Raw genomic sequence first — 25,000 nt, forward strand, 5'->3', positions numbered from 1 at the left:
AAGGGGGTGTTGGGGATGAGTGTTGGAGGACCAGCTAAGATGGTGGAGGTTAAGGTGGAGGCTGGAGCAACCGGAACATATCCTCAGACCTTGAGTCTTCCACTTCCTCTTTCATACGACGTACAACTCTCCCTTGAGGGGTAAGTGTTCACGGTGTAGCTGTTACTTGACTGATAACTATACGTTGGGCAGCTGTCACTTGAGGGGTATATGTACACGGTCCAGCTCACACATGATGGGAAATTGTAGACTGCAGAGAGTACCTTCTGGTGTGTGTGGTAGTGTGGTGAAGTACCTTCTGGTGTGTGTGGTAGTGTGGGTGAAGTACCTTCTGGTGTGTGTGGTAGTGTGGTGAAGTACCTTCTGGTGTGTGTGGTAGTGTGGGTGAAGTACCTTCTGGTGTGTGTGGTATTGTGGGTGAAGTACCTTCTGGTGTGTGTGGTAGTGTGGGTTAAGTACCTTCTGGTGTGTGTGGTTGTGTGGGTGAAGTACCTTCTGGTGTGTGTGGTTGTGTGGGTGAAGTACCTTCTGGTGTGTTTGGTAGTGTGGGTGAAGTACCTTCTGGTGTGTGTGGTAGTGTGGGTGAAGTACCTTCTGGTGTGTGTGGTAGTGTGGGTGAAGTACCTTCTGGTGTGTGTGGTAGTGTGGGTGAAGTACCTTCTGGTGTGTGTGGTAGTGTGGGTGAAGTACCTTCTGGTGTGTTTGGTAGTGTGGGTGAAGTACCTTCTGGTGTGTGTGGTAGTGTGGGTGAAGTACCTTCTGGTGTGTGTGGTAGTGTGGGTGAAGTACCTTCTGGTGTGTGTGGTTGTGTGGGTGAAGTACCTTCTGGTGTGTTTGGTAGTGTGGGTGAAGTACCTTCTGGTGTGTGTGGTAGTGTGGGTGAAGTACCTTCTGGTGTGTGTGGTAGTGTGGGTGAAGTACCTTCTGGTGTGTGTGGTTGTGTGGGTGAAGTACCTTCTGGTGTGTGTGGTAGTGTGGGTGAAGTACCTTCTGGTGTGTGTGGTAGTGTGGGTGAAGTACCTTCTGGTGTGTGTGGTAGTGTGGGTAAAGTACCTTCTGGTGTGTGTGGTAGTGTGGGTGAAGTACCTTCTGGTGTGTGTGGTAGTGTGGGTGAAGTACCTTCTGGTGTGTTTGGTAGTGTGGGTGAAGTACCTTCTGGTGTGTGTGGTAGTGTGGGTGAAGTACCTTCTGGTGTGTGTGGTTGTGTGGGTGAAGTACCTTCTGGTGTGTGTGGTAGTGTGGGTGAAGTACCTTCTGGTGTGTTTGGTAGTGTGGGTGAAGTACCTTCTGGTGTGTTTGGTAGTGTGGGTGAAGTACCTTCTGGTGTGTGTGGTTGTGTGGGTGAAGTACCTTCTGGTGTGTGTGGTAGTGTGGGTTAAAGTACCTTCTGGTGTGTGTGGTTGTGTGGGTTAAAGTACCTTCTGGTGTGTGTGGTTGTGTGGGTGAAGTACCTTCTGGTGTGTGTGGTTGTGTGGGGTGAAGTACCTTGTGTTTGTGGTATGGGGAAAAGGTTGTTAGTGAGGAGTTATATAAATGTGTGAGTGGATGAATTTATGACTGATTAACATAAACACATCATAATAAATAAATAAATTTAAATAACGATTATAATAATCAAACTATTAAGTACTACTCTTAGCACTACTCATACTGATAATATTTGTAATATTAATAACTATACACAGTGAAATCATATGAATCTGATGTGTCACATGCCTCATACTGATTTTATCAATAATAATAATAGTAATACACAGAGGAATCACACTGACATAATGTGTCAATGAGAACTTCTTTGAATACTCAGCGCTTGGTTCGAATCTAGATCACGGCTCCATCGGATATTTCTCAATATCGATAATGATAATATTTAGTAATATTGCACAATGAAATCACATTAAGGTGAGGCATCATAAGAAAATCAATACGAGTCATGATAAGAAATGGAATCTGCACGCTAGGTATTCCCAAGCACACTCTAGACAACTAGCCCACGATATGCTACAAAAGTAATGTATTCTAAGATTCAACTGAATTATCTAGAGCTCCTGAGGCACTTTCTGGTCCCATGTGATTGTCTTACACAGTACCCACATACTCTCTGGGTCCCATGTGATTGTCTTACACAGTACCCACATACTCTCTGGGTCCCATGTGATTGTCTTACACAGTACCCACATACTCTCTGGGTCCCATGTGAGTGTCTTACACAGTACCCACATACTCTCTGGGTCCCATGTGAGTGTCTTACACAGTACCCACATACTCTCTGGGTCCCATGTGAGTGTCTTACACAGTACCCACATACTCTCTGGGTCCCATGTGAGTGTCTTACACAGTACCCACATACTCTCTGGGTCCCATGTGAGTGTCTTACACAGTACCCACATACTCTCTGGGTCCCATGTGAGTGTCTTACACAGTACCCACATACTCTCTGGGTCCCATGTGAGTGTCTTACACAGTACCCACATACTCTCTGGGTCCCATGTGAGTGTCTTACACAGTACCCACATACTCTCTGGGTACCATGTGAGTGTCTTACACAGTACCCACATACTCTCTGGTGAAACGTCTTCTAACTCAAGCGCTTCACTCTAAATGCAACGTATGTCACATTAAAGTGGTTTATCAATGAGAAAGTCATTAGGAGCCATGAGGGGGACTGGAAAGGGCACACTGTGTTCTCCAAAACACACGCCATAAACCACAAATCACGATATGCTACAACAGTGATGTATTCTGGAATTAAACTGAATCCTCTAGGATTGTGGGTAATGTATAAACACTTGATTTGGGATCAGGAAATGACTCTGGAATCCTTGAGGATTCAGTTGAATTCCAAGTTACATACCGTTTTAGCATGTCGTAGTTTAGGGCGTGTGTTTGTAAGTACCCAGTGTTCAAGTTCGAACCCTAGTCATGACTTGTACTTATTGTTTTCAAAAATAATAATAAACATTTCATATTTTTTGTTGCAGGGATATTCCTGTGCGTGCCCTCAGTCTCTAGGTGGCCCATTAAGTGTTACTTGTTACTTGTTTCTGTTTTACTTATGCGGAGTATGAGTATTTCATGATTACAATAATGGTATTGATGATTATGATATATTTTCCCAGGTATGCTGATGTGGAATATTACTTCTACGACCCCAACATCCCGGCTCCGAAGGTCAACTCTGAGGTCACATTTAAGGTCAGGTCACAGGAAAACACCTTTGAGGTTATATATATAGTCAGGTCGAAGCAACTACAGTACATTATACTGGCCAGCCTGAAGATTTGGTGCCTTTCAGTTTCTAGAGGATTACAAAGGCAACGACAATAATTTTCTGAACATTAGCAAGTTTGGTATTGGTCTTAAGATCTATAGTTATTAAGGACACCAAAATACCTAACAGACCAACAAACATGTTTACCTTAGTCCTAACCATTGTCCATGATTAAAATAGACACCAAGATTGAATGATAAAATGTAGGAAGTAACAATGGATAAAAGTTGTAATGAATGTAAAAGAGGTCGGTAACACCTGGAGGTACTAAATATGATAAGATCAGTGCGAATAAACTTAATCTTACCAAGGCTTCTGAAGAAGGCTGTAGAAGTACTTTGTTACCCACTGTCAAAAATATTAAATAAAACATTCAAAACAGTAAATCTCCCAAAATTCTAGAAGAAAAAATGTAGTTCCAATATTCAAAAGAGGAGACAAAAGACACTAAATTAAAAGCAAGAGTAAGTAACAAGTATAAACTGCTGGAGAAAGTAATCAGGTTGAAAATGGAGGAGCATGTGAAGAGCACCAGACTTGCAACAAAAGAGCAACATGGTTATGGAGAGGGAAAGTCATGGCAATAGTAACTCTGTTGCACACTCAGACTTGATTGAGTGTGCAACAGGGTTACCAAGATAAGATAGGAAAAAGAAAGCTTAGTAGACTGTACCTACCAAGATTATATAAATTCATTTGACACTGTACCTCGTGAAAGATTAGTATACATGGTGAAGCAGGCTGGTATAACTAAGAATACAGTAAACTATGTAACGGTGTACCTTACGGACAGACAGCAAAGAGTCACAGTCAAAGAGGTGGTTTCGGAATAAAGGAATGTAACAAGCGGGGTCCAACAAGACTCGGTCCTGCGACTGCTACTGTTCTTAATTTATGTGAACAGCTGATCCGAGGGAGTGAGCTCGATCATGCCAATGTTTGCAGATGATGCAGCCTTAAGAGGAATGTAACAGCAAAGGACTACTGGGAGTTCAAGGACTGACATACTCTTGGAGTGGAAGTATGTCAATTATCTTACACTTGGTGGTATTGAATTCCAGCAACTACTTATTTGCCCACTCATGTTAGGGAGGGAATTTTCAACAGAAAGCGCCAAGCCATTATTACTATATAGCACTTGGAAGGGATCAGGATAAGGATTTGGGATGGGACGGAGGGGAAGGAATGGTATCTAACGACTTGGGTTGTATGGTAGAGCAACGGTCTCTTCTTCTTGAGAGTAGGTGCAGTTTGCATGAAGGGTTTACCCTCCCGATGACTGCACCAGGACAGATGTTGGGAGAGGCGATGACGTTGAGGAGGAGAAGAAAGTCAAAAGTGTTAGTAGCGCCGGGTCGTAGATAGAGGAGTGGCGACAAAAACAGAGGTGGAGGTTAGAGGGAGACTTGCCGCACCGCAGGGCGAGATGTCGAGGTCACGGTGGCAGCTGATCCATGCACGGAGTAGCATTGTGCGCAAGACGTCTACTAATATTTCTTCGGGAACTTGTATATCGGAAAGCGCAAGCAGTACGCGTCCCAGATCACCCACGTGTCAGGGGAAGCCCGGCTACCAGGCGATGCCTTCGGCTGAGACATCTTATACGGCCCCCTATAAACAAACTCCTTCACCCGCGACACCCAGAGAGTGGATGAGCACCACGGGATCGGAAGCACCCAAGCATCCCGATAAGGGCCCAACACCTGACCCTCACAGATCACAACCCCGGCAGCTGGGACTAGGCTTCCCCCAAACCGGGGCAACAAAGGAAGGGGGAACCGCAGGGGATGGAAGGTGCAGCACTGACCCCGCCACAGGGCACAGGAGCCGAGGCCCTGTGCCGGCGCACATCTTTCTGCAAGACCACAACGAGGTCCCGATCATCAGGGGGAATCCCCCACTGCGGGGGGGGGGGGTTGTACCCCTCTGCAGGCATGGCCACCATCTTCACATCCACGCAGGCCACATCCGCACAGTCCGAAGAGTTCACAGAGGCCACATCGCCCACACTGTCCACATTATCCAGGGAAACAGCCTCAGAATACCGACGCGCACGCTTCTGCAAAGGGACAAAGGTAGCAGAATTACAGTCGCCAACACACACACAAGCATGGCAGGCAACTCCCCCTTCCGAAGGCCCCCTTCTAAAACAGCAGAACCTGCGTCCCCTGGAGCCGGTATCACATCCACAGGCAGGGGCTGGATATGGACCTCCACAAGGACATCCTGCACTACACGCTGCGCAGGCGACGGCCCGACACCTACACACACCGGCTCAACAACCCCAGGGGCCACAGCAGTTACCAGACGTGTCACGCAGGCCGTAGAACTCGTCTCAACAGGCGGAGCAGCAGACAGGCAATCAGGCGCCTCAGGCACAGCACCCACTCCGTCTTCAGAACAGTCAGAACGCATCAGGGGCGGAAAATCCTCCGCACGAAAAACATGCACCCTACCAGTCACTCTCACATTGCACGCCACAGCCAGATGACCCCTCGTGACCACACCTATAACAGGTGCGCGACTGCCCCCGATACAGGCAGTGGAGTGTGTAACCCAACACGGACATCGACGACGGTACACTACACTTCAGCGACATTGTCAGGGTGCGGGCGCTGTCAAGCATACCAGCACAGTGCCCGGCAAGGACCATGTTCCATCGAATACTTAACACTGTCTCAAATCGTCCAAAACAGGAAGTTTAAAAGTCGTCCTGAAATTCGAAGGGAGCACTGTACACTGCCACAGACGTCAAGGTGACACTAGTATCAGGGAGAGGGTAAACACGCCCCTCACACCGCCGGAGAAACGCCTGAAAGGCAGCCTGGGGATGGAACTTGACCACAGCACGGTTGCCCTGAAGCAGCTGGATGCCCACCAGGTCCGATACCTACACATGTAGCACGTCCACCAATCAACGGATGGTCCACCGGCACCGCAAATGCCAGACCAGCCGACAATGTCCTCTTCACTGGAGGGCGAGAAGTCCCCATGGCTAAGTCAAACGTTACCCTGTCAGTGGCAAACCACCACCAGCAGAGCAAACCAGCAATCACCCAACGTAAACACTAGCCAGGAGCGGAGAGACCTCAGGAACGTCCGACCTGGCTGGTGGTCACCACGCAACTCCCGACGGTCTCTTCATGCAGGTCGGCGTTAAATCCCCGACTGTTCAAACGGTTGAGCACCATTCCTTCCCTCCGTCCCATCCCAAATCCTTATCTTGATCCTTTCCAAGTGCTATATAGTGGTAATGGCTTGGCGCTTTCTGCTGACAATTCCCCTCTAACAGACGTAGAGAATTATATGATTGCTGGAATTCTATACCAACAAGTGTAAGATAATAAAAGTGGGTACACGAGAAAGTTGACCAGGAGGCATTTACACTGCAAGGAAGAAGACAACTTCAGCAGTTGGAAAAAAGAGATGTTTGAGTGTGGATAGAATATTCCAAGAGTAACACTGGAGGCACATATAAACTAGGTAACACCAGCATCATATGAGATGCAGCCAAATATTAGAACATCATATAAACCCTAAGTCAGTATGCCTTCAAGACCATATCCACGACATTTGTTGGACTAGTACTGGAATATGCAGCACTAGCATGGAACCCACACCAAGTAAATCATAATAAAACAATTCAAAAAACATATGTTTGTATAGTCATTCCCATTCCCTGTCAAGCTCGTTGCTGCCGTGAGGGGGGCTTGGTGGGCGACTGTCAGAATGTGATGCTCCTTGGAGTGGTCCACTGTCCTTTTATACCCTTCTGCTCCTGTTGCTGTCCTCAGAAATTTTGCTGGACGCCTTTTCCCTTTCCTTATGTTTCGTTTTTCTCCCCCTCTTCTCTTTTCTCGTTGTCATTTCCTGCTGACCTTGTGCCTGTTTTGCTCATTCTTTTGGCCTTCTTTTGTTTTGAAGCCCGGGTGTTTGAGGAGGCATATTCTTGCACCCGTAGAACTGTAGTACCCAACGTATCGAGTGAAGGAAACCTTTTCTTGTCAATCCCTCTTTCATCACTGAACCCGACCTCAACGGACTGACGGTTCTTAAGGTGGCATTTGTGGGGCTTATACTCACGACGCATCCCTAGGGGGCTCCGGCATGATCGGCGATAGGTTCTTGTTGGGTGTCCTGCCTCAAATTGTGGCTCCATGGTGGGTGTGGGGGCATATTCGCGAATGAAAGTGTTTCTTTTCGTATTCATGTCTATGAATGTTCCTCTTGTACCCTCTCAGGCTCGTGGAATGGGCGACCAAGCCCCCGAGTCGGACTGTATTGGAAGACCAGGCTCTGTAGCCCCCGCTGCATTGGGTCCCTACCTTGCTCCTCCTTTGACACTCCTGACTATTCCCCCCAGCTCCCCTCCCTCCTCTGCGGTTGGGTCGAGCCCCAAGCCCCCAGTGGTGACCACCTCGTCCCCTGGCACTGCTCAGTCTCTCGTTGTGACCACTGCGCCTTTTAACCTCTCTTTCTCTGGGGGTTCTCAACGCCGTTCACGCAACGGCCGCACTCGCTCGATTCCTTCCCATACTGTTGCGTATCAAGCCTTGTTTGGTCCCGCTTCGTGGGCCAAATACTTTGATCTCCTCCCTCTTGATTCTATGCCTCCTGACGATTTCTCCCTCCATAGGCATCTTGTTGATTCCGTAGATGCCTCTGTCACCTTCAACCCCACCCGTCTGGGTACACAGTGTCATTGCTGCTCCTTCTCAGGATGCAGCCACTCGCTTGGCTGCCTTATCCTGCCTTGGCAAAACCCCTGTTCGGGTCTCCAAGAACTTTCGGTTGAATGCCAGTGTTGTCACTACTCTCCTTCCTCCCCATATTGAAACCGGTGTTCAGAATCTGCAGGACTGCCACGATGATATTCGGCATATCCTCGAAGCCCAGGGCCATTCTGTCCTCTAGGTAGACACGTCAGCCCCTTCAGGTTGTGAAGATTACCTTTAATGGTAAGACCCTTCCGCCCTCTGTCATTCTTGCTGGTGCCAGGTGCTCTGTGCAGGAGTACATTCCCTCTACTCGGCTCTGTAATAGGTGCTGGAGGTTTGGGCATGGTGCCCTCCTCTGCTCTGGAACTCTCTCTCTCTCTGTCCTTTGTGTGTGGGCGAAGGTCACTCTAAGTCGGAGTGCACTTCTCCCCAGGCTCGCTGCCTCATTTGCGGTGAGGCCCACCCTACCTTCTCCCGAGCGTGTATACATTACAAGCTTGAGGCAGCCGTCCTCAACTTGAAGCACTAAAAGCGTTTGTCTTTTCCTGAGGCGAGGCGCCAAGTTCGCCGGCTCCCATCTTATGCTAACGTCTCTCATGCTCGCGTGTTGCGCTCTTCCTCTCCTCGTCCTTCCCACCTTCCTCTGACTCAAAACCGTTTCCAGTCCTTGGACCCTGATACGCCCACCGCCCTCTCCTCTATTCCTTCGAGTTCTGTTCCGAAGGGTCCCCCTCTTGGTCCTCTGTCTGGGGTTCCCCTTCTTTCTGTCCGGTCTGTCATGTCTCCTGTGTCTTCTTTCTCGTCTCCCTCCGATCCTCCTTCCCATCCTTCTCCTCCGTCTATTGGCTCTCCATACGACCTGTCTGTCCGGGCTGATGTCCATCGCTCTCCCACCGTCCGTCGTGTATGCTCTCGTTCAGCTTCACCTGTTGAGACGCTGGAATCTGTTGCCCGGTAAGTAGTTGCTGGGACACCTGTCTCTTTGAGTCAAAAGCGTAGGCCTGGCTCCTCTCCTTCCTCCTACCTTGGCAGGTAAAAAGGCTTCGCTTTCTTCCTCGTCCCCAGCTTCTGACTCTCTCGCTCCGTCCCCTCCCGTTTCGGTGGTTACGCCCCCTGTTCTTGCTATGGAGGTCTCTTTGGCCCCCGCTTCTCTCTCAGTTGGTGCCCTTGCTGAGGTGCATTCCCTGGTCTCTGCTCCTCCTGCTGCTGTCCTTCACCTTCTGTTATCCCCCCTCTTCCTCCTCCGGACCCTACTCGTCCGCCTCTGGTCGGTCCTCTAGCTACCTTCTGTCCTCCTTACTCAGTTTACCCATGCCCCCTAACCCTGACTTCGCTGACCCTAACCCTGATCCTGCGCTTCTTTAACGTGCTGTGTTCCCTTTTCGCCTTTGTTTCTTCGTTGTTCTCTGTTGCTGTCCTTTCTCTTCTCGTCAATGTCTATTCTTCAATGGAACGTTCGTGGTTATTACGCCAATTTCCTTGAAATCCAGCTTCTGATTTCGCGGTTTTTGCCCCTTTGTGTCTGTCTCCAGGAGCCAATGATTGGTGCTCGTCCTGGACGCTTTCGTGGCTATTCCTTTCTCTTCCCTCCCCCCTGGGGGGGGGGGGAAGAAAGGAAAGTTGCTGGGGCTCCTAACTCTTCTGCTCTTTTGATTCGCTCTGATGTTCCCTTTGTCCCTTTACTTTTTCCTTTGCCTCTCCATTGTTCTGCTGCTCCTATCTTTGTGAGGAAATAGTACACCGTTTGTTCCATTTATCTCTCGCCGAGTGTCCCGCTTTCTCTTCCCGATCTGAAACACCTACTGGACTCCTTGTCGGAGCCTGTGCTCCCGCTAGGTGATTTCAATTGTCGCCATTCCCTTTGGGGTGATGTTCTGACGAACACCCAGGTCGCCTTCTTGAGCCGTTCATCCTTTCTTCTTCCCTGTCTCTTCTGAATTCTGGTGAGCCCTCACATTTGGACTCTCGGACTCGCACCCTTTCCTGTCTTGATCTTTCTCTTTGCTCGTCTTCTCTTTTCTTAGATTTCACGTGGCAGGTTCTTGATGACCTCCATGGCAGTGACCATTTCCCCATCCTTGTTACCTTTTCTCTTTTCACCCTCCCCTCTCCTTACCTAGGTGGCAGTTTGCGAAAGCGAACTGGGACGTCTTTACCCTCAGCGCTGCTCTCTCTGACCTCTCCCTTCTGCCTCTCTCTCGCTCTCTCCTCCTTTTTCATGACACCGTCTTCGACGCTGCCCTCCGCTCTATTTCTCGCTCTTCCTCTCGGGGCCCACAGAAGTGCGTTCCAAAGTTTAATTCAGACTGTTCTCGGGCTGTCCGCTGTAAGCGTGCAGCCTGCAAGAGACACCGCCGCCGGCTGGCGGCCGATTCTTTTCTTTTATTTCGGATGGCGAGTGCGGTGGCCCGTAGGGCCATCCGTACGGCTAAACGTGAATGTTGGGCATCTTATGTCTCCACCATTAAGTCCGAAACTCCTCTACCGCAGATCTAGAAGCGTATCCGCAAGATAGCGGGTAAGTTCGTTCCCGATGTGTCACCGGTCCTTCACCTCCATGGTACTCTTGTGGCGGACCCGTTGCAGGTCACTACCAAACTGAGTTCCCATTTTTCTTCTGTTAGCTCTGGTTTTCAACTTCCCCAATCTTTCCTTCTTCATAAACCTGTCCTTGAATCTTGTCCTTTGGATTTCTCTACTCATCTTCGCCTTCCCTATAACGATGCCCTCTGTCTCTCTGAACTTCGGTCTACCCTGGCCCTCTGTGGTTCTACAGTGGCGGGCTCCGATGGCATTCATTATGAGATGCTTCGCCATCTCCCTCCTTGCACGTCTCGGTATTTACTGAGTCTGTGTAATCGGCTCTGGGAGTCGTCGTCAGTCCCTGAAGATTGACTCGATGTCGTTGTCCTCCCTGTTCGCAAACCAGGGTCTCTGGGCACATCCCCTGAGGACTTTCGCCCTATTGCCTTCACAAGGTGTGTCTGCAAACTCTTTGAATGTATGGGGAACGTTCGTCTGATGTGGTTCTTAGAACACCATCACCATCTCTCCCCTTCTCAATTTGGTTTCCGCAAATGCCACAGCATAACAGATGTCCTAGTGAACTTGGAAGTCTATATTCGTACTGTATTTGCTGCGAAGACCTCCATTGATGCCGTCCTTTTTTACCTGGAGAAGGCTTACGACACAACTTGGCGATATCATATTCTATCCCAACTTCATTCTTTTGGCCTTCGTGGTCATCTCCATCTCTTTCTCTGCAGCTTCCTCTCTCGTCGTTCCTGTCGGGTGAGGCTTGGTACCGCTCTCTCTGCCTCTTTTCAGCAATAAGAAGGTGTGCCCCAGGGTAGTGTTCTGAGCACTACTCTTTTCTGGTTGCCCTCAATGGTGTTCTTTCCTCTCTTCCTTCAGGCGTCTTCTCCGCTCTCTATGTCGACGATCTTAACCTTTGCTGTCAGGGTGATGATTCACCTCTCCTTCAACGCTGGCTTCAACTTGCGATTGATGCCGTGTCGTCTTGGGCCACCGATTATGGCTTCAGGTTCTCTACATCTAAGACTTGTGCTATGACTTTTACTCGGAAGCGTGTCATTCTTCGTCCTTCTTTGTCGCTTTATGGTCACCCCATTGTGTACAAGGATTCCACTAAGCTTTTGGGGTTGATTTTTGACACTCGTTTGTCTTGGTCACCCCATATCTCTTACCTCCAGTGTTGAATGCTCTAAGGCTCTTACCCTCCTTCGGGTATTGTCCCGTACCTCTTGGGGGGCAGATAGGCGCACTCTACTCACTTTACATTCCTCTCTCATCCTGTCTAAGCTCGATTATGGTTGCCCTGCTTACTCGTCTGCTTCTCCTTCTACTCTTCGCTGTCTTGATGCTTTGCACCATACTGGGTTGTGTCTCAGTTATGGTGCCTTTCGTTCGACTCCCGTCCTTAGCTTGTATGTTGACACTGGCTTCCTGTCTCTCCAGGACCTGTCGTGATCGCTACTGTCTTCGCTATCTTGCACGGTCCTTGCAGCATCCTTACTCTCGCCTCTGTCGTGCTTTGACTTTTGCCCCTCCTGCGGTTCCTCTTCACCACCTCCCTCTTTCTGTTCGATTATCTCGCTTACAGGATACTCTTTCAGTTCGTATTTCTAATATTTCACTTTGTGTTGTTCCTTCTTTGTCTCCGTGGAGAGTCCCCCCTTCCGCATTTTGTACATCCTTGACCCACATCACTAAAGCTTTTACCCCTTCTACGGTTCTAAAACGCCTTTTCCTTGTGCACTTTTCTTCTCACTCCCGCTCCGTTTCTGTCTTCACCGATGGGTCTAAGTCTGCAGGACGGTGTAGGCGACTCTGTTGTTTTTCCTGATTGCACTTATATGTGTCGCTTACCTCCGGAGACTAGCATCTTCACAGCGGAACTTTATGCAATTCTCTATGCTCTTCGTCTTCTGCTTTCTCGTTGTCAATCTTCCTTTGTAGTTGTTGTTGACTCTCGAAGTGCCCTACATGGCTCTCGGGTCCTTTAATCTGGTTCATCCAGTGGTTGTCGAGATCCAGCATTGGCTGTTTCTTATTCACAATAAATTTAAGTCGGTTGAGTTTTGTTGGGTTCCCAGCCAAATTGGTGTCTCTTTAAATAAGCATGTGGATGCTGCCGCCAGGGAAGCTGTCCGCTCTTGTTCCAGTCTCATGTAAAGATATTACTTATTCAGATTTTTACCCGGTTATCCATTCCTCCATCCTTACCCATTGGCAGGCTTTTTGGTCTTCTGTCACTGGAAATAAACTGCATACTCTTAAGAGTTGTGTTTCTTCGTGGCTGTCCTCCTACCACCGTAACTGGCGATGGGAAACGGCTCTGGCGAGGTTGCATATTGGCCATACTCGCTTAATTCATAGCCACTTGATGGAGCGCCGCCCTGCTCCTTATTGTCCAAATTGCATTGTCCCTCTTACGGTCGTGCATATCCTTGTTGAATGTCCCGACTTCAGGGACGAGCGAGTGTCTTGTTTTTCGACTGTCCCCCACGGTCGCTTGTCCCTCGATAGTATTCTTGGTTCTCGGACACTTTTGATATCGTTCGCCTTATGCGTTTCTGTTCTCGTATTGGCATCTTTGGTCATATTTAGCGCCCTCTGATTATCCTGCACATTTGATGGTGCTACATAGTCTTCCCGGTTTGGTGCCTTCTTTTGATAATTACTTACATGTATAATCATTGCAAAAAGTTAAGCTATAAGGATTTGCTAATAGAACTAGATCTCACAAACATAGAAGAAACAGAGTATATATGATTACAACATAAAAGATGATGAAGGGAATAGTCAAGGAGGACAAAGATAACCTCTTTAAATTTAGATAAAATAAAATATGATGATATTAGTTGAAACTGGAAACGCAAATGAGGGGATAAAAGGTAAAGAAATACTAGTACCCCACACAGGTAGATACCAAGTGTAATGCACTGAAGTATTAGTTCAGGAAGCCACCTCCATTCAAAACTTAAAGGCTGCATTTAACAAGAAATTTGAACATTAGTAAAGTTAACCAAACCACACACTAGAAATTGAAGAAACGACGACGTTTCGGTCCGTCCTGAATTATTATCAAGTCGATTGTGATGAGACGAGGTAGTTGTTGTTGTTTAAGATTCGCTACTTGGAACAAAAAGTTCCAAGTAGCACAGGCTATGGTGAGCTCGTAGTGGACTTAGCTGGCACAGGAGAGGGGCTGTGTGAGACGAGGGAGGCACGGGCATTAAGTAGGCATGAGACAGATGAGGAAATGGAAATCTTAGAGGCAGATAGCAAGCTAAAATGATACGGAAGGTAAGGTGTAATAAAGGGTGTAATAATAGGAGTACGTAAGAGAAAATAAGTGAAATAAAAAGAAAGAGAAAAAGAAAGTAGGCTTATGTAAGGTCACATTTGTTAGAAAGTTTAGAACATTATAGTATATATTGTGACAGGGAAGAATCAACAGCAACAAAGCCAGGACTCAGGTTCATGTTGGGTGTTTGTGTATCAGAGCCGATTCGACAAGACGGCGTCTGTGTAGAGTAGGAGCAGAAAAGATTATTTTGGAGGAAGACCAATCAATAGGATGATTAGAATCCCTAACATGCCAGAAGAGAGCATTGTTTGTGTCTGCGGACAGCCCACCTGGTGCTGACACAGCCCAGGTGGGCTGGTGGTGCTGACACAGCCCAGGTGGGCTGCTGGTGCTGACACAGCCCAGGTGGGCTGCTGGTGCTGACACAGCCCAGGTGGGCTGGTGGTGCTGACACAGCCCAGGTGGGCTGCTGGTGCTGACACAGCCCAGGTGGGCTGGTGGTGCTGACACAGCCCAGGTGGGCTGCCTACAAACACCTGGTGTACTCTACCGTCTGGGTGTGAGTCACCTGGCATCACCACAAGAAAGCACCAGGATTGTGAAGAAATTAATTAAGGCCTTGTTGCATGAGAAACATCTACTCCACAATGCCTACAGAAATTAACCTAAACCTGCAGCAGAGAAAGATGTCTTCACTAGAGTGCTTGAGATTGGTCAATGTGAGGAGTGTTATAATAACTTGCAACATCACGCAACACGGAGGGGCGTCACGGCTTCAGGATGCAGGCAATCATTGCATCCAATTATCATGTGGAAAAGACGAGAGTGGCGTTACCTGGGTGGTTGAGAGAGTGTGTTATCTTGAGGTTATCTTGAGATGGTTTCGGGGCTTTTTTTTTTAGTGTCCCCGCGGCCCGGTCCTCGACCAGGCCTCCACCCCCAGGAAGCAGCCCGTGACAGCTGACTAAGTCCCAAGTACCTATTTTACTGCTAGGTAACAGGGGCATAGGGTGAAAGAAACTCTGTCCATTGTTTCTCGCCGACGCCCAGGATCGAACCCGGGACCACAGGATCACAAGTCCAGTGTGCTGTCCGCTCGGCCGACCGGCTCCCTGTGTAACAACTATAAACTCACCAACGATGAAACCATATTCTCCCGTCCCTGGTCGTCGTCCTGCTCCCAAGAGTTTGGCGTTATACAGCTCAGAACTCTTGAGGGATCACACCGTATATGTTATGGATGTCAAGGTTGTGTTAATTACTTTGATGCTGGTGTTAACAATAATAACAGCAGGGACTAGGGGGGGGGTGTTAGCGCAGGTAATAACGGTCAGGGAGGTAGAGGCCGCTGTAGTAACGGTCAGGGAGGTAGAGGCCGCTGTAGTAACGGTCAGGGAGGTAGAGGCCGCTGTAGTAACGTTGATCATGGTAATAATAATATTATAAACAATGTAAGTAATCGTATTTTGAATTATAATAATTTGTGTTGTATTGGTCTGTATTGTTTTCGGTTGTGTTGTATTGCTATATTACTGTGTTGTGTTTCATTATACAACTAGCTGTACCCGGCCACGCGTTGCTGTGGCTCAGTAATGCATCCGTGCGTTGCTGAGCCACGGCAACCTTCCCTGTCCCCACCATCCGCCCCTCCACTGTCTCCTCGTCCTCCCCCACCATACCCCACTCCCTCTTCCAATGCGTTCCCAAATGATCTATGAAAATTCAATTTATCAATACAATCGGAAACATTGAAATGGAATCGTAACATATTTAGTATGTGTGTGTGTTGCTGTTACATACAACAGATGGCGCTGTTTAAAAAAAAAGCATCTTTTTACCTGTCACAGGTGTGGCATGTATATATTAGATATATAAAAACACGCACGTATTCAAATTGAACGTTGTGTCAAAATTTCAAAGCAACCGATGAAGAACTTTCGGAGATAAAGTGTTATAGTGTGTTGTAATACGTGTGTGTACCACATTGTACTGTAGTATAGTGTGTTGTAATACGTGTGTGTACCACATTGTACTGTAGTATAGTGTGTTGTAATACGTGTGTGTACCACATTGTACTGTAGTATAGTGTGTTGTAATACGTGTGTGTACCACATTGTACTGTAGTATAGTGTGTTGTAATACGTGTGTGTGTACCACATTGTACTGTATTATAGTGTGTTGTAATACGTGTGTGTGTACCACATTGTACTGTATTATAGTGTGTTGTAATACGTGTGTGTACCACATTGTACTGTATTATAGTGTGTTGTAATACGTGTGTGTGTACCACATTGTACTGTATTATAGTGTGTTGTAATACGTGTGTGTGTACCACATTGTACTGTATTATAGTGTGTTGTAATACGTGTGTGTACCACATTGTACTGTATTATAGTGTGTTGTAATACGTGTGTGTACCACATTGTACTGTAGTATAGTGTGTTGTAATACGTGTGTGTGTACCACATTGTACTGTAGTATAGTGTGTTGTAATACGTGTGTGTACCACATTGTACTGTAGTATAGTGTGTTGTAATACGTGTGTGTACCACATTGTACTGTAGTATAGTGTGTTGTAATATGTGTGTGTACCACATTGTACTGTATTATAGTGTGTTGTAATACGTGTGTGTACCACATTGTACTGTAGTATAGTGTGTTGTAATACGTGTGTGTACCACATTGTACTGTAGTATAGTGTGTTGTAATACGTGTGTGTACCACATTGTACTGTATTATAGTGTCTTGTAATACGTACTATAATACAGTACCACATTGTACTGTATTCAACCCGTCCTCGACTCAAGTCCATTACATCCAGCGGTCGACCCCACAGACGCATTCATAAATTTTAACATGCTGTTCATTCAAAACGGGAATTTTCTCAGGTATAAATTAATATTATAATATATTAGCATATTGTGCATATATAGGCATAGGTTAGGTTAGGTTAGGTGTTTAAGTTCTGTTGGCGATTATTTGTATTTGTAGTTCGTGGGTGAAGCATTTATAGCGTTGTGATTCGAACAAAATTCGTCAGTGAAACACTTGTTCCGGATATGTTCGAACGTCAGCAGTTGTGAGTCGTGTGTAAACCGCTTTTCATTCATAAACAGGGGGTTTGGCGGGTGCATGGAATCACTTTTGGATCTTTGTTTGGAGGACGGGCTGCTGTATTATAGTGTGTTCACCTAGTTGTGCTTGCGGGGGTTGAGCTTTGGTCTTTCGGCCTGCCTCTCAACTGTCAATCAATTGTTTACTAACTACTCTTTTTCCCCACACCACACACACCCCAGGAAGCAGCCCGTGACAGCTGACTAACTTCCAGGTACCTATTTATTGCTAGGTAACAGGGGCATTCAGGGAGAAAGAAACTTTGCCCACTTGTTTCTGCCTCGTGCGGAAATCGAACCCGCGCCTCAGAATTACGCAGCTCGTCCTCCAAACAAAGATTCAAAAGTGATTCCATGCACCCACCAAACCCCCTGTTTATGAATGAAAAGCGGTTTACACACGACTCACAACTGCTGACGTTCGAACATATCCGGAACAAGTGCTTCACTGACGAATTTTGTTCGAATCGCAACGCTATAAATGCTTCACCCACGTACTACAAATACAAATAATCCCCAACAGAACCTAAACACCTAACCTAACCTATCCTATGCCTATATATGCACAATATGCCAATATATTATAATATTAATTTATACTTGAGAAAATTCCCGTTTTGAATGAACAGCATGTTAAAATTTATGAATGCGTCTGTGGGGTCGACCGCTGGATGTAATGGACTTGAGTCGAGGACGGGTTGCCCTATGTGTGTGTGTGTTGTAATACGAGTGTGTTGCAATACGTGTGTGTACCACGTTGTACTGTATTATAGTGTACTCACCTAGTTGTGTTTGCGGGGGTTGAGCTCTGGCTCTTTGGTCCCTCCTCTCAACTGTCAATCAACTGGTGTACAGATTCCTGAGCCTATTGGGCTCTATCATATCTATATTTGAAACTGTGTATGGAGTCAGCCTCCACCACAACACTACTTAATGCATTCCATTTGTTAACTACCCTGACACTGAAAAAAAATCTTTCTAACGTCTCTGTGGCTAATCTGGGTACTAAGTTTCCACCTGTGCCCCCTTGTTCGTGTTCCTCCCGTGCTAAAGAGTTTGTCTTTGTCCACCCTGTCAATTCCCCTGAGAATTTTGTATGTGGTTATCATGTCTCCCCTTACCCTTCTGTTTTCCAGGGTTGTGAGGTTCAGCTCACTTAGTCTTTCCTCGTTGCTCATTCCTCTCAGTTCCGGGACCAGTCTGGTGACATACGTCTGAATCTTTTCTAACTTCGTCTTGTGTTTAACTAGGTATGGACTTCATGCAGGAGCTGCATACTCCAGGATTGGTCTTACATAGGTGGTATACAGGGTCCTGAACGATTCCTTAAACAAGTTTCTAAAGGCAGTTCTTATATTGGCCAGTCTAGCATATGCCGCTGATGATATTCTTTTGATGTGGGCCTCTGGGGACAGGTTCGGTGTGATATCGACCCCCAGATCTTTCTCTCTATTTGACTCTTGCAGGATTTCACCTCCCAGATGGTACCTTGTGTTCAGCCTTCTGCTCCCTTCGCCTAATTTCATTACTTTACACTTTCCTGAGTTGAACTTTAGCAGCCATTTTCTAGACCATTCCTCCAGTTTGTCCAGGTCGTCCTGTAGTCTCTGTCTATCTTCATCTGTTTTGATTCTTCTCATAATTTTTGCATCATCAGCAAACATTGAGAAGGAATGAGTCTATACCCTCTGGAAGGTCGTTTACATATACTAGAAACAGGATGGATCCGAGAACAGAGCCCTGTGGAACCCCGCTGGTGACATCTCGCCACTCTGATGCCTTTCCCCTCACCGTTACTCGCTGTTTCCTATTGCTTAGATACTTCCTTATCCACTGGAGCACCTTCCCTTTTACTCCTGCCTGCTGCTCCAACTTTTGTAACAGCCTTTTGTGAGGTACTGTGTCAAAGGCTTTCTGACAGCCCAAGAAAATGCAGTCTGCCCACCCTTTTCTTTCCTGCCTAATTTGTGTTGCTTGGTCATAGAATTCTATCAGGCCTGCGAGGCACGATTTACCATCTCTGAACCTCTGAACCTTTGTAACACACTGGTGGTGTGTTACAAAGCTATTTCCCTCCAGATGCTCTACGAGCCTTTTCCTCACAATCTTCTCCATCACCTTGCATGGTATAGAAGTTAGGGAAATTGGCCTGTAGTTCAGTGCCTCTTGCCTGTCACCCTTTTTTAAATTGTGACTACATTAGCTGTCTTCCAGCTTTCTGGAAGGTTTCCCATTTCCAGTGACCTGTTATACACCATAGAGAGTGGCACACTTAGTGCTTCTGTACCTTCTTTTAGAATCCACGGTGAGATTCTGTCAGGCCCAACAGCCTTTGACACATTCAGCTCCAACAAATTCCTTTTTGACCTCATCACTGGTGAGGTAAAATTCCTTCAAGGTTGTTTGGTTTGCCTCCTCATTTAGTGCAGGGACCTCTCCTTGTTCTATTGTGAAGACCTCCTGGAATCTCTTGTTGAGTTCTTTACACACCTCTTTGTCGTTCTCTATGTATCTGTTCTCCCCTTTTCTCAGTTTCATCACTTGTTCCTTCACTGTTGTTTTCCTCCTGATGTGGCCTGTGGAGCAGTGTTGGTTGGGTCTTAACTTTACTCACGATGTTATTTTCATACTGTCTCTCCTCACTCTGATGTACTCATTTCAGGCCCTCTGGTATCTCTCCCTGCTCTCTTGTATCCTGTTGTTCCTGTAGTTTCGCCATGTTCTTTTACTCAATTGCTTCGCTGCTGCACATTCCTGGTTGAACCACGGATTCTTCTGTTGCTTTTCATTTTTCACTTTTTGGACTGGGATAAACCTGTCTGCAGCATCCTGACACTTCTGAGTGACATAATCCATCATATCGTATAGAGTCTTTTCTCTGAGTTCTGTTTCCCATGGTATTCCCATTAGGAAGTTCCTCATCTCATCATATTTTCCTCTTCGGTAATTTAGCCTTTTTCCTTCCAATCCCATCCTTGGATAGGTTATCACTACTTCTACCAAATACTCAAATATCAATACACTGTGGTCAGTCATTCCTATGGGGGCTTCATATTTGTCTTCCCTTATTTCTGAGTCATTTAAGGTGAATATCAGGTCGAGTCTAGCTGGTTCGACATTTACTCTCATTCTTGTGGGTCCCTTGACATGTTGGCTCAGAAAGTTCCTTGTACTCACTTCCAAAAGTTTAGATCTCCATGTGTCTTCACCTCCATGTGGGTCCCCATTCACCCAGTCTATCTTTCCATGGTTGAAATCGCCCATGATTAAGAGTCTGGATCTATTCCTGCAAGCAACTGAAGCTGCTCTCTCTATTATGTTAATGGTAGCCATGTTGTTTCTTTCGAACTCTTGTCTGGGTCTTCTGTCATTTAACGGAGGGTTGTAAATGACTGCCACTATTATCTTAGGTCCACCCATTGTCATAGTTCCTGTTATGTAATCTCTGAATCCGTCGCAGCCCGGAATTTCCATCTCTTCAAAGCTCCAGTCCTTCCTTATCAGCAGAGCCACAGTGTGTTGTAATACGTGTGTGTACTTCATTGTACTGTATTATAGTGTGTTGTAATACTTGTGTGCCACATTGTACTGTATTACAGTGTTATAATACGTGTGTACCACATTATTCAGGCGGAGAACAGCGGTGTGACGGGAGTGACGAGTGTGGTGGTGGAGGTATTGGTGCCTCTGGCGTACTCTCCTCCCTCAGGTGAAGCCAACGTCACCTTCGGCACCCTCACAAAGCTTCTGGTGAGTATCTAGAGGACTGTTTAGCACCTTCTTCCTCACAAGATAGTGTCAAGTTCCTAAACATCCTCCATGGTGCCGACGCCGGAGCAGAAAGACATCAGAGCTTTAATGTCAAAGTGTCAGATTTACCAAAGATTCCATTGAGGGAGAAGTGACTCAGTGGAACGCTGGATTGGAAGGTTTACGATCATCCTGAATCGTAATACAGACAGACGAGTATGATAAGTGTACGATGAACTGATCTGACATCTTTGACACCATCATAACGGTGTCAGTCAGTACTCCAGGAGGCGAGTATGATCATTAACCACTGAGCTACTGAACACCCACAATAAGAGAGGATCTCAAAGATTACACAACTGGTATCCAAATGAGATTTTCGGCTTCCCCAAGGAGCCACTTGAGCCTGGAGGTATTAGGTAGTCCAAACCCCAGCCATATAATTTTATTATATATATATATATATATATATATATATATATATATATATATATATATATATATATATATATATATATATATATATATATATATATATATATATATATATAGGGGGGGTACCACCACTGGTGCAATTATAGGGACCCACAGCCTCAGAGAAGGGAACACAGAGCATTCAGGGAAAAACTTGCCATTTAACTCTGAATACGAAAGAGTGTTCGCTTCTCCTACCACCCCCCTGTTTTTTATTTTGGTGTACACTTTATTATGCAAGGTTATATAGTTACATATCTGATTTTATACAAAAAATGAACATTAAGAGGATACAAGAAAAAGTTCGCTTCCTAGAGGCTGTAGATTTCCTCGAACTCCTCTGACGCCGGGCAGGAACCGAGGATGCAGCGGGCATTCCCCTTCTGGATCGCGACACTGAGGCGCTGAAAGAGAAAACTTGCCGCTCTAGGGTCTCTTGTGGCGTCAATGAGCTTGGAACCAAGATCCTTAAGAAACCTTCTTGCACTCTCACCCCATGGGCCTAGGGTCTCAGACCCTATTGGAACGCAGTTGTACCGTTGATCTAATTGCCTGTGCTTGACTGACTTTTGTTTTTCTGTGTGTCGCTGCGGCTCCTGCTGTGCCGGAAGAGAGGGTGATGTATGTCGTTGCCAGGGTGGATACGCAAGTATAGTCCCATGCCAACTGTCTGCCACCCTTCCACGGACGCAGTGTAATTCCGTCTGGTCGGCCGGCAAAGCTAACAGAGTCACGGTTCAGTAGGTTGCGGGGCTCTCTCTCCGCTGGACACTGAGCAGAGGCAAGGCTTATTTTAATGATGTCGTTGACTTCGTCGTGTCTAGTGTGCCAACCACCCGATTTTCCACAGTGCAGGCCATGCAATCCATATTCGTCAGCATCTGCTTCACTGCAAATATACCTGTGAACAGTGTGGATAGGGGCAGCAAAGCGGAGAGCGACTGCAATACGCTCGGAGCTCCTGCGGATCAAGACGTGTGCCTGTCGCAGACATGGGGACTGCCAGAAGGAAGTCCCCTGCATGGGGAGCCTGCACAGCTGTGAGGCGTGCACGATCACTGGGGGTTGTTGCTGCCTCCAGCAAAGCTGTGGCTTCTTTGTCTACAATGGGGCTGTCCCAACTGGATTGTTTCTTGGCTTTCGGCATGGCTGGTCTGAGTGCTGGATCTGTCATGGCACCCCATTTCGTGTCGCATTCCGTGCAGTGGGGGTCCTGTATCCCCGCTACATCACTCTGGGTGTCAGGTAGAATTTCCTTAACCAGGTCATCTGATGGTGAGGAGGAAGACAGGGTACCTGGGACAGCAATTTGGGTGGCGGTGCGGACACCCAAGCCACCGAGCCTGACAGGAAGAGTGGCTTGTTTCCACTGGCATTCGTTGAGGGAGAGGTTAACAACTTTTTCCAGCATGGTCTTCAGTAAGAGGTCATACTCTTCAAGCTTTCGGTTGTCGTAAGATGGGGCACACCTCAGAAAGTAGGTTAGCCTCGGAAGGGATAGGCATTTGGTGAGGAGATAAAAAGCATCGTGGGCATCGATGTCACCTATTCTGTCTTCCATCCTCCTAAGGTCTGCGATTTTCTTGTCGAGGATATCCTCAATGGCGTTAGACCCGAGGGGGAGCTCCAAGGAGGGTGCTGTTCTCGGCCCTAATGACATGGGGCTCCAGGCAAGGCAGACCCTATTCTAGCTACGATGTCTGGGTTGGAGGAGACTACTTCACACTTGGAAGGGTTCAGGACAAGACCCAGGCTTACTTCTTGCTCCCTTATTTTCCTGATATCTGACAAGAGGTGGTCTACGGTGCCAGCTATAGTGCCATCATCCAAAAACCAGATGTTGAACTCGCTGGACAAGCTTTCGGTGATTTCTTTTAAGACTAAGCAGAAAAGAAGGGGAGCAAGAGGATCACCTTGCTGAACACCTTCACATGATCTAATTTCATGTTCACCAAAGAGCCGTTTTGACTCACCACTGTAGCACGATAGTATGAACGGGTAGAGGGGCCGGAAATGGCGATGTACGGCACAAAGTACTGCATCTCTTCTTACCATGTTGAAGGCATTCTTAAAGTCCAGTTTGAGCAGGGCCTTTTCATCAGAAATGTTGGTGATGTATGCTCGTGCTGCATGGGCAGCCGCTTCACAGCCTTGGGGGATTCCAAATCCTAGCTGGATTGATTTCAGCAATTCAGCCGCTTGCTGGCTGACTACCCTCGTAGCAGCCTTGGCAATCAGGCGTCGGAGAGTGTTGCCAACAGCGATTGGCCTGATTCCTTCGTCCTTCTTTTTGAGAGCACAGAGGGAGGCACCAAAAAAGAGAGGCCTGATGACCTCAGGTATATCACCAGCCAGGCACATGTTGACGAACCTTGTGAGTTTCATAAGAAGATCTTGTGCAGCATCACCAACCGCAGGATTTAACATTTGCTTGATATGTTGGGGTTTTAACCCTGTAAAGCCTCCTGCTGACCCAGGTGGAAAAGAAAGGGCTGCTTTGTAGACCTCAGATTCACCAACGATTAATGGATCTGAAATGGTGTCGGCTGATGGCGGAACGATGTTGTCGCCTTGAGGGCCTCTGGGTGGGTGCTTGCTTTGCAGGGCCCGTGCTGTGGCTGAGTTTCGAGGAGCAAGTTTCTCGTCACTGGTGAGGACTCTAATAGCACTTACGGTATTTCCCTCTTCAATTTTCTTGGTGATTTGTGCTCTGATTTTGTACGTTTCCGGTATGTTGTTGTTACCATTTCTGCGGTGGATGTGTTTTGCTCGGAGAGGCAGGCGAACTAGGTTGTCCCCCCTTGGGTAGTCATTTATCGCCCTCAGGACCGAGGAAGCAAGTGATTTGTCCCTCCTTGGAGGGACGGTGAGGCATACATTGCCAAACAGAAGGACATTATGCCACGCTTGAATGTTTTCCGGGGCATCATTGACCCTTTTCAGAAGATTACAGAGTTTGGCTGCTGCATTTGGGCGGGCTGCTTTTGGGATGTTTGGTAATGTTCTAGCAGACGTCACTATGATCGCTTGGGTGAGGTTCTCAGATGAGATTAGGTTAATGGGAGTCTCTTCCCTAACTGTTAATGGCAGCTGGCCATTGCTTCCCTTCGGAGGCTGGTGGGAACCACTGCATCTTTCCTCGTTGAAGGTGTGAAAGCGGATGACACCACCGTTGGAGTTTATGGCGGTGTTTTTGCTGCATACTCGGCAAAAACCTCTTTTAGGGGTAGTTGTTGGCACCTGTTGGCACCAGGGGAGTCGGTCGGCCGAGCGGACAGCACGCTGGACTTGTGATCCTGTGGTCCTGGATTCGATCCCAGGCACCGGCGAGAAACAATGGGCAGAGTTTCTTTCACCCTATGCCCCTGTTGCCTAGCATTAAAATAGGTACCTGGGTGTTAGTCAGTTGTCACGGGCTGCTTCCTGGGGATGGAGGCCTGGTCGAGGACCGGGCCGCGGGGACACTAAAGCCCCGAAATCATCTCAAGATAACCTCAAGATAACCTCAAGTCTTGTGGAGTCCTGCCCGACCGCTGGGACCCCTTCCATTTCAACTCGGTTGGGAGAGTTAAAGTGTGCATTATTCTATAGAGGTGGGCAAACACACTGGGTCATGGCCAAGCAACTGCCAACAACTGGGTGTGGAGGCATCAACTGGGTGTGGAGGCATCAACTGGGTGTGGAGCCAGCAACTGGGTGTGGAGCCAGCACCTGGGTGTGGAGCCAACACCTGGGTGTGGAGCCAGCAACTGGATGTGGAGCCAGCAACTGGATGTGGAGCCAGCAACTGGGTGTGGAGCCAGCAACTGGGTGTGGAGCCAGCAACTGGGTGTGGAGCCAG

General features: G+C 47.4%; 1 protein-coding gene across 2 annotated transcripts in view; it reads left to right on the forward strand.

Moving 5' to 3' along the window:
- The window catches only part of LOC123755217 (integrin alpha-4), a 194,279-nt gene that overhangs the window by 119,887 nt on the left and 49,392 nt on the right, over positions 1-25,000 (forward strand). For both annotated transcript variants that reach the window (XM_069327620.1, XM_069327619.1), the window contains exons 18-20: positions 1-140; positions 3,120-3,195; positions 20,566-20,685. The exon at positions 1-140 is cut by the window's left edge and continues 42 nt beyond it. In XM_069327620.1, coding sequence (XP_069183721.1) covers positions 1-140; positions 3,120-3,195; positions 20,566-20,685 — 336 coding nt within the window. The remainder of the gene's footprint in view (positions 141-3,119; positions 3,196-20,565; positions 20,686-25,000) is intronic.

Source organism: Procambarus clarkii, chromosome 20 (assembly GCF_040958095.1).
Source record: "Procambarus clarkii isolate CNS0578487 chromosome 20, FALCON_Pclarkii_2.0, whole genome shotgun sequence".
NCBI classification, from domain to species: domain Eukaryota; kingdom Metazoa; phylum Arthropoda; class Malacostraca; order Decapoda; family Cambaridae; genus Procambarus; species Procambarus clarkii.